This window comes from Pholcus phalangioides, unplaced genomic scaffold (genome assembly GCF_987345545.1).
Source record: "Pholcus phalangioides strain wild (caught in Gottingen) unplaced genomic scaffold, Ppha-v1.0 ptg000004l_1, whole genome shotgun sequence".
NCBI classification, from domain to species: Eukaryota; Metazoa; Arthropoda; class Arachnida; order Araneae; family Pholcidae; genus Pholcus; species Pholcus phalangioides.
The window spans coordinates 48,918,685-48,934,411 of record NW_028301597.1 but is presented as its reverse complement, the minus strand read 5'-3'; the positions used below and the strand labels follow the sequence as shown (position 1 = coordinate 48,934,411).

General features: G+C 40.9%; 1 protein-coding gene across 2 annotated transcripts in view; it reads left to right on the top strand.

Moving 5' to 3' along the window:
- Nucleotides 1-15,727, top strand: part of LOC149087774 (ATP-binding cassette sub-family A member 2-like) — a 167,783-nt gene that overhangs the window by 136,635 nt on the left and 15,421 nt on the right. Inside the window, exon 51 of one of the 2 annotated variants that reach the window (XM_089231688.1) lies at nucleotides 520-616. The exons of the other annotated variant lie outside the window; for it this stretch is intronic. Within the exon in view, the coding sequence (XP_089087814.1) occupies nucleotides 520-579 (60 nt within the window). The 3' untranslated portion in view covers nucleotides 580-616. The remainder of the gene's footprint in view (nucleotides 1-519; nucleotides 617-15,727) is intronic. 2 annotated transcript variants of the gene reach the window in all.

Sequence of the window (15,727 nt, the reverse complement as noted above, 5' to 3'; positions counted from 1 at the left end):
TTGTTACATGTTTTTAAAATTAGCATGTGCACTATAATTAACATAGAAAACACTCTCCAGTGATAAATTTAGGAACCTATTTATTTTCCCTGAATTTCTCTTTCCCATTACTTCATTGAGACATTCCTGAAGCTTCGTAGCTTTCTGATAAAAAGTTACAGCTGTAGACAGCTCAAAACAGAAACATCCCTCATCTAGCATTCTTGTTTACTAGCATCATGGTCAGAGGAATATGTTCCCAAAGCTGCAGGGAAAATTTATGAATTGCATGAATTTAATAAATGGCCTGCCTTGAATATATATACTAATCAAGCATCTCAAATATGAAACACTTAAATTTCTAAAAATTCTAAAATCATTTATAAAAATTGGAAACCTAAATGTAGACTTTGTGTATTCAATGTTTTACTTGTCATAAATGTTGCAATAAATGATTGTGAATTTATGTTCCATTTATATTTGTTATCCATTTTCTGCGAATTTTTTTTTTTTCAATTTATTTTTCTCCTGTGTTTAAAGATGATCACATGCGAACAGATATCCTGTATAAGAGACCCATCTCAAGAGACAATGATTTAAAATGGCACATTTTCACTAAGTATATCGATAGCGGAAGGTATGCAGTGTAAGAATGCGTAGTCAGTATCTCTTGTAGAATGCAGCACCTTAGCAGAGCTTTGTATAGTTTTTAAATGGGGTGATTATAAATGATGTTTACCATAAAATTAACTCCAATTTTTTAATGTGATTTTGGTAGTTTTGAAAGTAGTAAATATTTTGTTCTGAAAACATCCGGTTAGATAGTGTGCTCTCTAATAAGTACAAGGGGGAAACTGGAGATATTACTCTGGTCACCTTTGATTGGATTTTACTTTTTACAGAGAAGAAAAATATTTTTATTCTACCAGTAAATGTTTTGAGGGTGTGGTAGAGACTGTACTTTGAATGTTTTTTTTACCAGCTGCATCACTTTTTCTAATGCGAAATATGTAGTAATTTGTGCACAGATAGGAGTTCTTTATTATTTCCAAAATGTTACCTAACCCTTATAGTTTAAAAATGCATTAAATTCAGTCAAATAATTAACTGGGTACAGTTTTACCTCTGATAGCATTTGTGTCATTATTTTAAATTTGGATGAATGTTTTCTAAATTTCTTTAAAATGAAAAGCTCTTTCTCAAGAATAAACTTCCTGCTACTGCTGCTGTCTTTCTGAAATATAATTTGTTCCTTGATGCATATATATTTTTAAATTTGTGATGTTAAGACTTATTTAGTGTTAAAAATGAGACCTATTGTTAGATTATTCCTACACTACCCCAGACTTCTAGGGTACACCATTTGGCTCCCCCTATTTATTCGTACTGTTACTATCATCATGGTTTTTCCATTGAGAGTCCTGTTACAGTAGTTCTGTAATTTCAAAGTGTGAATGTGAATCAATCTCCCATTTAAAAAGTCTCTCCACAGTGAGTCATAAGGTTTGTTCGAAAAAGTTGACACCAAGTGGAGCTTGTGATATCCAGCTGGCAAGAAAGAGAGTAAAAAAATTATAGTTTTGAAAATACCTTTACTTGGGAGATGAAGCATTTTTAAGTATTAGTTTTGTAGCATCTTGAACATTTTTCAAGTAGATTTTCATCACACCTATGAATTATCCCTAAACTAATAGCACAAAACCAGCATATCCCACAACTGAATATCAGTTGCAATTTTAGCAAATTATAAAGTCATTATTAGTCACCTCATATGGCATCAAATGAACAATTTTAGATCAGTAAATTTAGATTTATTTATGTTTTAGTTTTTTTTTTATTATTTATTTTGCACTTGGCTGTACCTCTTTTAGAGATGAATAAGATATGACATTGCATTTTCACTTCTATGATAGTGCAGAATTTAATTTTTATGCACGTTTTTTTTTAAAGAAACATATTTTTTTCATATGCAGCATGTAAAAATCAATTTTATTTTGCTCTGATATATCTTATTGACTTTGGTAAGTACTAAAGAAAGGTTTCTTAATTTTTTTTTCAAATTTTCATTTTTTTACCTAGTACATATATTTATAGGTTTCATTATATTGATGATTTAAAAAACAACTGAAATGTTTATACAGGGTGTTCCAGAAATCTACAGCCAAAATGGGAGGAGCGATGGTGCACGCCAATACAAATAGTTATTGTAATGGAGCCCAGGGTCACAAAAATGACTTTTTTGGTCAGTGCATGTTAACAAGCAATTAAGCCACTACTACTACTAACCAGACACGACCCAGGCGCTGTCCCTCTCGGGATATAAGCCTTTTACCCAATCAGGTTGAGTCGCGCTGGGCGAGAATCAGGGGCGCCACCCGGAGAATATCCGGAAGGCACCCCCCCCCCCTCTATCCATGACTACAGTCGCCAACAAGCTCCATGCACGGCCCTCAGGGCATCTCAATAAGCAGCCCCCCCCCTCCGAGCAGCCACCCAGCCACCAGGAGGAGCCCACAAGCCCGAGCAACAGCCCGGAGCACCCTCATCCAGACCCCCGGGACCCAACCGCAAAAACCCCTGGATTTTAATGACAGAAAAAATATACAATATATACATATACACAATATGCATCACACAGTCATCTATTTACATGTGACCGATCCGCCCACGCGACAGCTGCCCCTGTAAGGCGCGGAGTCTTTATGTGTTCTGTTCGTTTTCAAAGTCCGAAGACTCCTCCTCTGTGGAAAGTGCCCTGCAGTTTCTTGCTCTTTGCGATCGAGGCGGCTTTCCGTCGGGGATGAATGTTCTCTCGTCTGTTGTTATCCTCTCCATCAATCTTCCAATTTTTTCTTTTCGGTCAGTTCTTTTTAACAACTCGGCTCTCCAAAGGGCCAAGTTTTCTTGTGTAGGCTTCCCGAAGTGAAATTTCTTGGTCAGTGGGCATTCAGTGGCATAGTGCAGTGGTGTTCCCACCATTCCACATCTGCAGGCGTCTGTACCCCGAAGGTGGAATCGCTTGAGGTATGCAGGGAATGGCCCATGTTCTGTGAAGAACAAGATCATTGCTCTTGACCACCCCTGATCTTGGAGCCTCACCCTCGGAAGTACCTGGTGGATCTTTCTCCCTGTTTTATCGTTGCTGTCCCACTGCACCTGCCACTGCCTTAGAAGATGTTGTTTTATCTTTGCCTTCGCCCAAGACCTTGGAAATGGAATATTTCGATTGACTTCTGGTCTTTCTGTTGTTGCTTTCGCAAGAGCATCAGCTTCCTCATTACCCCAGTTCCCCTCGTGGGCTTTAACCCAGGAGAGGGCGATACCGGGGTTATTAATGAGAATCTTCCTGACTGCTCTTGAAGCGTACGTTTTGGACAACGGATTTGTGACTGCATGCAGCGAAGAAAGCGAGTCCGTGTATATTTTGACTGGAGGGTTTAATTCCTCTGCCTTCCTCGTTGCCTCTAGAAGAGCCAGCATCTCTGCCTGGAACACGGAAGCCTCTGCGTTAAGCTTACGTGCCCACTTGCTGATTATTTTGTTGCCTTCCGTAACGACGTAGGCTGCTGCAGTTCCGTCTTTAGTCTTTGAGCCGTCCGTGTAAATTACTGTCGGCGTTAGCTGTTTGTCATGGTGTAAGCTGATCTGTCCGTCTTTTACCTCTACTGCTGGGTGTGAGGACCATCCGATCTCTCTCTGTTCAATTTGCGAATGCTCTATGCGCTCGTTGTTGACTGTGATAGGCCGATTGAGTCTCGTCAGCAGTGCCATTTTTGCTTCAGACTCTATCCAATGCCCGAGGGGGGCCAGTCCTGTTATCACCTGTAGAGCGTTTGTTGGTGCCGTGCAGTATGCCTTGGTGATATAGAGGAGAAAGCTCCTCTGAACCGAGTCTAGTTTTTTCTTTACTGCCTTGGTGAGCTTGGAACCCCAGACTGGGGCACCGTAGGCCAGCATCCTCTGTATCACCGATACATATAAGGTGCGACGCATGGCACTGGTTATGCCCCATCTTGAGCCTGCACAGCTTAACAACTGTGGGAGAACTTTATTAACTTTATCAGCTTGTAGCCTCACGTGTTCCCGGAATTTGAGTTTCGGATCTATGTAAACTCCTAAGTATTTGAGAAGGTCAGTACGTTCGATAGGAGACCCATCAATCTGGAGCCCTGATGAGGTCTTGGACGATATCCACAGATATTTTGACTTTTCTGACGCCACCTCAAGCCCGTGTTCCGTCATCCAGTTGTTGATCTGTTCGAGTACTTCTGACGCGAGCGTCTCCGTTCTACCTTCCGTGGGGCTGCTGACCAAGATGGCAATATCATCAGCGAACGCCTGGACTTTCACGATTTCATTTCCCCGGCCTGGCCATCTCATGTTCAGAAGGTGGTCAATTACAGCGTTCCAGAGCGTTGGACCAGAGCAAGATCCCTGTGGACATCCTTTAGATAGCCTATGTGTCGCTAGTCCCGCTGTAGTCTGAAGTGCCACTCTTCTTCCCTGAAGAGTGTGGCACATTATTTTGGCAAGCTGTTCTGGTATCGGCATATCTTCGAGTCTTTCTCTGATGATGTTATGTCTCAGTGCATCAAACGCTCCTTTAATATCCAAGGAAATGAGCGCGATATCCTGTTTTTTCGCCCTTTGTTTGACGATCACCTCCTTAATAGCCAGGAGGGCTTGTTCTGCAGAACGTCCCTGTCGAAATCCGAATTGGTTTTCATTCCACCATCGTTTTGCCTCTGTGTGATAAATTATTCTCTGAGTTACAATTTTTTCCAAGACCTTTCCAATGGTAGGCAGAAGATGGATAGCTCTATATGAGGTGATGTCGTCAGGATCCTTGCCCTTTTTGAGTATAAGAAATATTTTCCCCAATTTGAAGTGAGATGGAAATATACCCAGCTCCAGGCATCTGTTGAACAAAGTTCTGAGCAGTTGGGGAAATTCTTTGTTGATGGCTTTCAAGAGCTTATTATTTATGCCATCATGTCCCGGGGCCTTCTTGTCACTTAACCCTTTTATGATTCTTGTTATTTCCGCCTTCGAAATTGTCGGCTCTTTTGTTGTCTCTTCGCCTGATGTTGTGGCACAAACTATCTGACCTGGGTCTTGATGCGGATCTGTATCATCCTCCGGAAATAATTGTTTTAGCTGTTCTTCCGCAGCCTTCAATATCGGAAGGTTTTTTCCCACTGGCATAATCAACTGTGGGTGCCTCATTCTTCTCCTCACCGTTGCCTTATAAGTCGTCCCGAAGGGATCAGTCGCTTCTGTGCAGAATTTCCGCCAGCTGTCCCTCTTGGTCTTTTTTAGAGCTTTGTAGTACACTTTTCGATATTCTCTGTACGCCTGACAAGCTGCTATCTTTGCTTCCCCAAGGGCCTTTTTGTATCTTTTTTTCTTGGCTCTGAACTTTTTTCGCATAATATCAAGTCCTTGATTCCACCATGGAGTTACTGTTTTATTAGGTTGCCTTATTGTCTTCAGCTTTTTATCAGCTGCCTGTTTGATTTTGGCAAAAGTCTGGTCTACGGCTTGCTCTAACTCATCCTCGTTCCTGACCTGTTGGAGCATTTCAACTAGCCGTGTTATGTCGGGTTTGATGTGTCGAAGAAAGTTGTCAATTCTCCTACGTGAATTAGAGTATTTGGCAGTTGGATCCGATCTGGGTTTGTCGTAGATCTGAATGATCAGGCACTTGTGTACACTGAGTTCCTCCTCATGATCGATTGACCAGTCTATCCGATCCAGTGGAGCATATTCGTTGGCTAATGTGACATCTGGACTCCCCTCTTTTCCGTCATGGTGATATGTCGACTCCCCATTGTTTAAGATCGACAGATTCATAGATCTTATGAAATCCAGTAGCTTTACACCTCTGGGTCTTGTCAGTTTGTAGCCAAGCAATGTGTGTGCCCCATTGAGGTCTGCTCCAATGATACTAGGTACTCTTCCCGCACTTTTGATAATCGCCTGTAGTTCGATTGTTGTATGTTTGAGTCTGGCATATGGGGAGGAGTACGCCGAAGTGAAAATGTACTCATTGGAGTAAAGGCTGATTTTGATTGCTACACTGTTCTCAAGGACTGAGAATGTGGTGCCTTGTATTTGTCCATTTGGTATAACAATAGCCGCTTTGCAGTTGCGGGAGCTCCATCTAGCCCATTTGCTCGGTATTCCCTTCAGAATGTCGTTATGCGCCCATGGTTCCTGCAGAAGGGCAATGTCTATCTTATGCTCATCTATGTATTTTATGAGCTGGAATGTCGTTACAATGCATCGATTACAATTGAATTGAAGGATTTTTATACCTCCTTGGTCTCCATCTGATTTAGCCGTTGTTGCAGAGGAATGCCCATGTACTGCTACCGGATTCTGTGGACCCATACGGGTACCGTTGTTATTCATTTTTGTTGTTTTTCTTGTTTAAATCTTCAATAGCGCCTTACTTGTGATCCTTTCTGTTTAACGACTCCTCCTGAATACCACTGTTCTTATCGGCTTTTCATTTTCCGGTCGAGTCCTGCCTGGTATTGTTACCCTTATATTTGTCGCTCCACTCCTTTCGGTGTCGTTGGTTACTATTCGTGAAATTATTTGGTAACCGTCGTCTATGCTACCCTTTTCTTCTTTCCTGATGAAGGGAAGCTGTCTGCATCCTCGTTTATTTAGGTCTTCTCTACCTTTTTCGAAGTCTTTATATCCTGAGGTTGCATGTCCCGCGCTTTTGTTCCAGTTCTTTCCTTGTCGATGTACCTCTCCTCTGCCTTTATCACTGAAAAAAGTTGTTCTCCACCGTCTCTCTCTTCTGACGTCCGTTCTTTGCCATCTGCCAGAGGTTTCTCTTTTGAAAACTGGGCAACTTATCGCTGAAGCACTGTGACCAGTTTCGAACCTGCTACCTTTTTCCTGGTTGCTCAGCAAGCAATTGATGCACCTCTGCTTGTTGCTTTGACATCTTGAGGTCTCATGTCGTTCTGCACATCGTGCACATCTGGGGTCTCGGCTGGTGCAGTCTCTAGCGTGATGCTTCATCGACTGGCATCTAAAGCATCTCGGGGAGGGCACGAACCTCTTGACCCCTACTCTCTTTCTTTTCAGCCACATGATTCCCTCGTCCAACATTTTTGTCAACAAAAGACTAACAAAAATGTTGGACGAGGGAATCATGTGGCTGAAAAGAAAGAGAGTAGGGGTCAAGAGGTTCGTGCCCTCCCCGAGATGCTTTAGATGCCAGTCGATGAAGCATCACGCTAGAGACTGCACCAGCCGAGACCCCAGATGTGCACGATGTGCAGAACGACATGAGACCTCAAGATGTCAAAGCAACAAGCAGAGGTGCATCAATTGCTTGCTGAGCAACCAGGAAAAAGGTAGCAGGCAATTAAGCCACTGGCATCAAAAAAAAGGGGGGGGGAATTCTAATGTAACCCTGGGAATGAGACATGCAATACCCTTGGAAAGAATAAAAACACAATATTTTTTTTCTTCTGCAATTGCTTTTTTCTGGAAAGAAGTTCCCCTTTTGCTCCTAGTGGTATGAGAAAGGTTGCCGTACTTTGGCGACTTTTTAAATTGGAGTAATGCACACGTGACGCATATCGCGAATAAGTGGATTGTGATCCTAGGTGACATTATGAAAATTGTTTGTCTTGACATGTATAACCCATCTCATTTTGGCAATAGTTCTGGGACACCTGGTGTATATTTTTTTAATAAATATATATTCCATTATGATATTTATACAAACTCTGTACATTTTCTTTCTCTTATAACCTTTTTGTTTTCCTGAGAATTAATTCATTGCCCATGGCATAAATTGCGCAAGTTAACACATCTTTGAAGTATCAGTTTTTGAAATGGACTGGTCTTTGTGAATAGCTAGGGTCTTCGTATTCTTGGTGTATCTAGGGTTTTTCCTCATGTGGGAAGGGGAGGGATGACTATGACTCTCCCGCAAGGATTTGCTCATCCAAGAGCAATTGATGAATTGTTGTCAAGGGAGGTATGTTTTGGGAAATTGCTATTGAAATGTCATTAAGATGAAAACCGGAGCCGCCTTCCCTTTCCACCATATCGGGCCAACAAAAACTTGAAATAACTCCCATTAAGGTGGTCGCCTTAAGGCGCGTATACATTAGCGATCCGATCTTTCAACGTACGACCCCCTGCAGGGGTCCTAATCTATTCGTGGGTACAGAAACTTAAACTTCCTTTCTTCCCTTTGTGTTCGTTGAAAAAACCGATTCCAGGTGGGTCCAGTTAAAACAGCTCAAGAATCGTTCACAACACCGTACAAATTACTGAACAACGATTGCGAATGCTTTCATTGCATGATCTGCGCGCTAATGTATGCGCGCCTTTAAGCTCATTAGGGAAAATATCGTACCTATATCCTTCCCCAGGTTAGAACCTGGGACCATGGCAGCAACCTTCACGGTGGTAGACGAGAATCTTGCCACCACACCACACGAGAGCGCGCTTTCATCATACTGGCTCCTCTGGGCTCTGACAACACCATGTATAGCAGAAATCCTCCTCGTGATGTCACTGAGGAAAGTAATCTCATCTATAGCCATTGGACATACTACGAAAAAGAAGTAAAGAATTTGCGCATGCGTCGGCCTGCTATATCCAATGGCTATAGGTTAGATGACCTTCTTCAGTGACGTCACGAGCTTTGCGCAGAGGCCTTCTGCTATAGATAGTATTGGTTCTGATCAACTGCATGTAGATACCTCATTCATATGGTCGAAACACGTAATTATGTGCTTTCAAAAATTGATTCATGGTTGAGGTATGTAATTCAGGAGTGCTCACGAACCTGATTGCCACATTTACTTTAATTAGGTGTTTCTTTTTCTCCCTGTAATTCCGTGCATTCTGATAAACAAAATAGAAGGGAAAACACATGGTTGGAGAGGAAAACAAAAACACTTCCCAGCAGCTTACGCGCATCCTTTGCTTCTGCGATTTTGTTGATGTTTCTCGGTATGGGTCGCTCAGATATTTTTAGATTTCTGCAGTTTGTGGCTAAATTCTGCAGTTGGAAGTTTTTTTTTTCTTTTTTTAAAGTTTCTTTTTCCTTCCGTATAATTTTAACCTTGGCTGGTGGTTCTCGCGTGTGTTATGTATATGCTGCTACTGCTGTTATTGTGTCGTAACTCTAAGGTCGTTATCTGGTTACATAATAATTACTGATGTCACAAATGTCCTCGTCCTACATGCTGTACAACAACAGGGGGGAAACAATGGAAACGGCAAGCCCTCAACGCAACAATCTGTCGAAAAAATTACGTAGTGTGTTTTATTTGGCATTGTGCGTGTGGTTAAAAAAGGGGTGGTTTCAACTGGATTTTTATAGAGGTAAAAATAATTATCTTGGCAAATGCGAAGGGATTCCTATGTTTAATACGACAGCATTCGTGCTGATGAGAAGACCCAGTCTAAAAGATCGGTTTCAAGTTCAGAAGACATAAAATACTCCGGCAGTTCGTTGTACTTGTGGAGAAGTTGTGTAGGAACCACATGGCTCAAATGCGAAAATGAACTTGCCCCCTGAGGAGTGATTTCATTACATTTCTCTCAAAGTGTGATGGTTTCATATAATCCTTTTTTTTCTAAAGTACAGTGCTTTATGTGATCACTTCGGCACTCGAGGGTTTCTGATAACAATGACCTATTCATAACTATATCCGAAAAAATTCTGGTTCTAACTACGATGACACTACATGTCCCGTTTGATCGACAGACGTATGGAACTCCGTTTTTCTGTCCAACATAACAGGGTTTCCAAGAATGTTAAATCGTGCAATTTTTTTTAATTATTCTAAAACAGGATCCCCCCCCCCCCCCATCCCAACATGTTAGAATTCTTTTTTCTATTGAGAAATTGTAAGGAGTCGGAACGGAACTGTCTAATGTGTCGCGGATTACGATACTATACGGTACGTTCCATAGATTCACTTGTGAAAATCTTTTCCGACCGAAGAACTGGGATTGTCGTTAGTTGAAAGAAACTGAATATGAACCGAAGTAATGGAGTTTTTTTACTTGCACATACCTTCACTAAAGAAAAGCCATTGCAAGAGCAGCCCTACATGTATATGGATCATAGCGACTATTACAACCCTATTAGGACATTATGAACTGAGCACGGAAATTTTGGTCAATAGGGAGCCTTGCGACCTCCTACAGGGTCTTGCAAATTAATAACGATAACGTATACGGAAAAAAATGAGTCTGGTTCAACTTTAGCTGCAAAATATACAAAAAAGAAGAAAAAAACTTTCGACGAAAAAAAATTGATAACTTAAACCGAAGTCCTGATAACTATGAACGAATTTTTTCACATGTTATGATATTGGTTGGTTCGTTCCGTTCCGTACTTACCGAAAGTAATAACAATACCCAAATAATAACATTATCCATGATTCTAATAAGGGGCCATTCATGTATTACGTAAGCAGATTTTGAGCCATTTTTGACCTTCCCCCCGTCAGCAAAATCTCGTCAGCAGCTTAGAATGTTTCATATCTTCAAAAAGGGGTGGTTGATGACGTAAGCAACCTTCAAATCCCCCTCCCTGCCTTGTCATCAAAAGTCAGCAAATCCCAACCCCCCCCCCCCCCCCCCGAGGCTGACGTAATACTTGAATGACCCCTAAGCGGCATGCGTCTACTGCACTTTTGTCTCGTTTCTCTTTCTCGCGAGTGTGTGTGTACCATTATCGTTGATGGATCGGGTAGAGCATGGCTGGTTTTGCTCTTAAACTTTCACTTCGGGATCCACGAACGAAACTCTCTCATCGATCTGATTGAATTCTGTGGTCCGTGACTCCATTCTTGTGAGAATACAACGAAACGTGCTCTAGGCTGGGAAAGGTAATCCGTCTGCCAAACTTTATTTCTGAATCGTGAAAACGAAACAAATACACTACATCATTTATAAATCGGAATTCTCTTCTCTTTTTTTTATACATATATTCTATGCTGTGGGCATGTTTCGTGGTATCAATGGGGGAAAAAAACAGTGAAGATATATGTATTGAAATGAAAATACATTTCCTCATACCATACTTAAAAAAATTGATATGAAGTTTTTAGTATTATATTTTCATCTCATGGAAAAGGATCACATCCAGAAAGATTCAAAGGGGGGGGGGGGAAACCCTATATTTTAATCTTCAGACATCTTCAACCCGTTGCTCATGAGCACCACGGTGCTCCCTGAAACATCCGGAGTGCTCGATGTCCGATTTCATTCTCACGAGCACTTGATCAACTTTCCAATTGAACTTCCTTTACAAACTGCATTCAAGGATTGAAATCATTCTGATGTGTGTCAACTTGTCGTAAGGGTGCTCTTTTTTTGAGGTTAGGTACAGGCAGTGCTCGCGACAAGAAAAACGTTGAAAAGACTTCTGTATTTAATCCCATAAAACGGGTTAGAATGTTCGGTGGGAGGGTAAATTGCCCCCCACCCCTTAATCGTTTTAGGAGGTTTGGAAAATTTACACGTATTGTAGAGTTCCGCAAAATTGTTTTCGTGCAGTACCGCAAAATGTTTTAGCCCCGGTCCTGAATTACGCTAGACTCCAGTGGTTTTCAAACTGAAGTCGCATTGTCCCCTTTTGGGTCCTCGGATATTCTGGGAGGGAGGGGAAGACACGTCTGAAAATTAAATGGAATGTGGAAGCTATGGCATATGGTTAAGGGGACCACAGAGTGCTGTAAGAAAAATTCAGATGTGGCAAAGTAAAGGGTTTGAATGAAATATGATAGGAAAAATGTGAGTACCCCTTAAGAAATTTTAAATATCTCGTGGCTCACAGGCACTTCGTTGGCACCTTAAAGTGCCGTGACAAACTATACGGAATCACAGCCATAAGCGGATACAGGAAGTCGAACGGGGTGGCGAATTACCGAGAGTATGCATAGTAAACAGGGGGGGGGGAGGGTGTTTGAATGTCCACCTCCACCCGACCGCCTACGCCAAAAATAAAACATTTTCACTGAATGGGGAGGGGTGATCGCCCCTATTGCAATTGTCTCTATTAATAATTTTGTCGCTGTTTGTGTATAACAGTGTTTCCAATATCGCCTCCTGGGTGATGCGGAGCGTACCGGGGAGTGCGATAATAGTTAGGGATACAATACTCCTATTAAGTCCTATGGGATCGTTCAGAAAGGAAGGGGGGCGATAAGAAAAAAAAATTCTGAACGGGAGGAGGGGGAGATGAACGCAAAAGTTTGAGAAACTATGATGTATAATTTTTTTTTTTTGTCAAATTATGTTGAAAAGTGCTCTGTCCTTGACTTTCGAACACGTCACACAGCACCCCTGACCGATCTTGCGACATTTCGGGATTAACGCCGTGGGTTTCACTGAATGCGCCATTAATGTTTGGTATTTCGATGTTGATCAGGCTAAATAAATGCGCCAATGTCATCCAATGTGTGGTAGAATTATCGTTAAAATACACCTTTTAGGGCCCTTTCACACGGAGCAGATGCGGACGCGGGTCCTGAAGAAGCTTTAACTATTGGTACATACGGAGCCTTTCAGACGATACATAATGCGCCCGCAAGTTGGAAGTGTTCATGCGGGTCCGGATGCGGCGTCCGCATGTGTAAAAACCTAAGTGCGGTCTCCGCATCCGCACATACAGGTTTTGTACATTAGGTTATATCACAGAGTAATAATACTATATCTTAAGTCTTATTTATATCTTAAGTCTATGGGTTATATGGAGCTATTCATACGACGCGAGTCCGGGTCGAACTCGCCCGCATCTTTGGCTACCTTTAAAGTGGATTTTGCATGGAATATTTTTAATTATTTGCCATAAATACCCTTATAAACACCATATGAAGGTCCCTGTTCATCAATAGGATGTACCCACATACGTCTATCCCTCCGTGTCCTTCTGAGATAAAGGAGATGTAGCAACTTTAATTGTCTACATGTTACATACTTTATTTAACACGAGGACTATTCAATAAAATTATTTTACAAAACTTTTATGGCACAAAATATGGGTAAATTTTGGTGATTTATGAAAAAGCTGTATGTTGTTAAAGTTAAAATTCAATAAACAAAAATAACCATCAATTAAAATCGTAAAAGCTCGTGTTAAAGTACCGTATACCAAGATGACTTTGCGCCACTTTTTGAGGCGCTTCCTTGATATCTTCCCTTATGCTTTGCCTAGGCCACTGAGCTATAAGGAAAGCTTATAGTTTACTTATAGCTCAGTGGCCTAGGCTGCTGGGGATTTTACTAAAGGTAGCCTCACATCTTAGCTCTCGATTTCTGATTTAAAAAAAAATTATTATTACGAAGAAAAGGACAGCGAATTTTTTTTTTCGCTTGGCACACCCATTTTTATTGAATTCTGGTTGGTAACTTGGAACCGTTTGGAAAAATTATTTCTGCCCAAAATTAGATCATTTTTGAATTTTTAATAAAATAATTTCTGAAACATAAAAAATCAGTTTGATTTTTAAATAAAGAAAGCATTTATTTTTACTTTTCATGAAAAATTTTAAATCTTCGAAACATTAACAAGAATAAAGAAGACTTAAAACTAGAAAATATAAGGCTGTTCTTAAAAAATAACACACTATAAAAATATAGCATTCATTTCTTCGAATCTACTACGTTGTTGTCCCTGCTATTAAGTCAAGGTTTTTTGATTTTCATTTCGATTCGGCACCTCGGATACCAAATTTCGTCAGCTGGGTCAGGCCATGAGTAAAATTTTCCAACTTTCTTCATGGCCCTTACACACGCCTCGCCGATATGATCACACTCTGTGTGATTCTTATCACACTAAGAGCTTCTTCAAGTGTTTCATTTGAGTAATTGCGGTAGGTTCGACTACCCAGCTTCCACACATACTTGCGAACCATTGCTGGGACAATAACAAACTAGTGAAAAAAGGGCAAAAACCCTGAAAAAACAGGTAGCACAAAATCACCACCTGAATCCCCATTTTTCGTTTATGCGTCATATTTCTGCCAAAATGCAGTATTTTTACAATTCAAATAGGTATTTATTATCGTAAGTAACTTCTACACATAGAAATATTAAATTACCTAGTGTCCACGACACACACTGTCTGCACCAGGAGAGGTTTACACGTACTTGAAAAATTTCGTGCAAATCACAATATAACCTAAAAAATTCTCTAGACAACAGCTGACAGCAGATGATGCAATAAATGCTCTCGGTGAGTCACCTACAGCTCCTGAATTGGCATGAAAAATTTAGAAACCGATTGTTCATCCATACGCTCCCAAGAAGTGCTTGCGTCCTAAAATCCGTGAATGGCACATAGTCGGAACCTCGGTACAAAGTCACCCCAGTTTACGGTATGTAACACGAGTGTTGAGAGACACAAAGTTTCAAGACATTTGAATGAGTGATGTTTGAAATGTTCCTTAAATTTAAAAAAAATTTGTATTGAGAAAAAAAACATTTGAGTGTGTAATGCCTGCCAGCAATTTATATTAAAATTTAAGAATATTTTTAGTGCAGGTAAAACCTTCCTTTTGTCCATAATTCACAATTTATTCTTATAATAAAATAAAACTTTAAAAAAAATTAAATATCAACAAGAATACACTTCTACCATAATGAATAAAAATTCTGTTTCCCGTGAAGGAAGGGTTCCCAGAGATGCCTTTGTTTTTAGTTTTCCGCCGTGTTGAAAACTTCAGCTGGAGAAGAGGGAGTTTCTGTTTTGGGTGGACGTGCGTTTGGCTTCGTTCCTCGAGTTATAACGGAGTTTGTTTGCTGCTGTGCATGTGATAATTTACGACCATCTCTGCTCGTGAAACGTTTTTCGGAGCAAATAGACTCTTGGGAAGAGCCAGATAAATAAATAAAGATGTTTCCCATCTTGAAAGAAATCTTTTTCGGTTTGAAACCAAGGCCTCGGCGTTTCTCATCTATTTATGAATTCCTTCATAGAAAAGAAAAAAAAAGACGAATCAGCACGGAATTAGTGGTATGTGCGATTAAGCCAGGATCTAGCATTTTTCGCCTATTCCTCTCCCACCCCTCCTTTGAATGAAAACAGTCCAAAGAAAGTGAAGTACGTATTTATAAACATTTTGTGATGTTTACAATTTCATCTGTTAGTTCAGATGAAGGTTTCGATGGGAACCTACGCACTACTTCAGAAATTGATAATGTCCGGTGATATCTCTGAGTGGGCTTCGCTATCACGCGAGTATGATCTGGCACTTATCTTCTCGCGCTATTTGTTGACACGTGTTGTGATCACTGTTTATTTATTTTGATTGGTTTTGTTTAAATTCATTAATCACTCACTGACAACTTCGTCGCAACTCGATAACGAGAGATTCGTTTCTCAGAACTGGCTCTCGAAATCGGGGGCAGCTCGAAACACAAATCTTACCCGTACGAGACATGTTTTCGGCGGACCAGTGTTTCCCAAAGTGGACAATATTGCCCCCTGAAGGGCGGTTAAAGCTACGATTATATTAGTGTCCTATGTGTTAGCAGAAGTGGGGGGAGGATGAATGAGAAAATGAAATGCTGAAGAAGGGGCGGTAAAACAAAAAGTTCGGGAAGCTCTGATATAAAACAGGGTCTGTTTTTCGCATGGGCAAACGGGGCATGTGCCCAAGGTCCATAAATTTTCAGGGCCTTGAAATTGGCTTCCTTTCATACTATAGGTATGGGGCCCCTCCCCGCCTTTGACTCAAGGAAC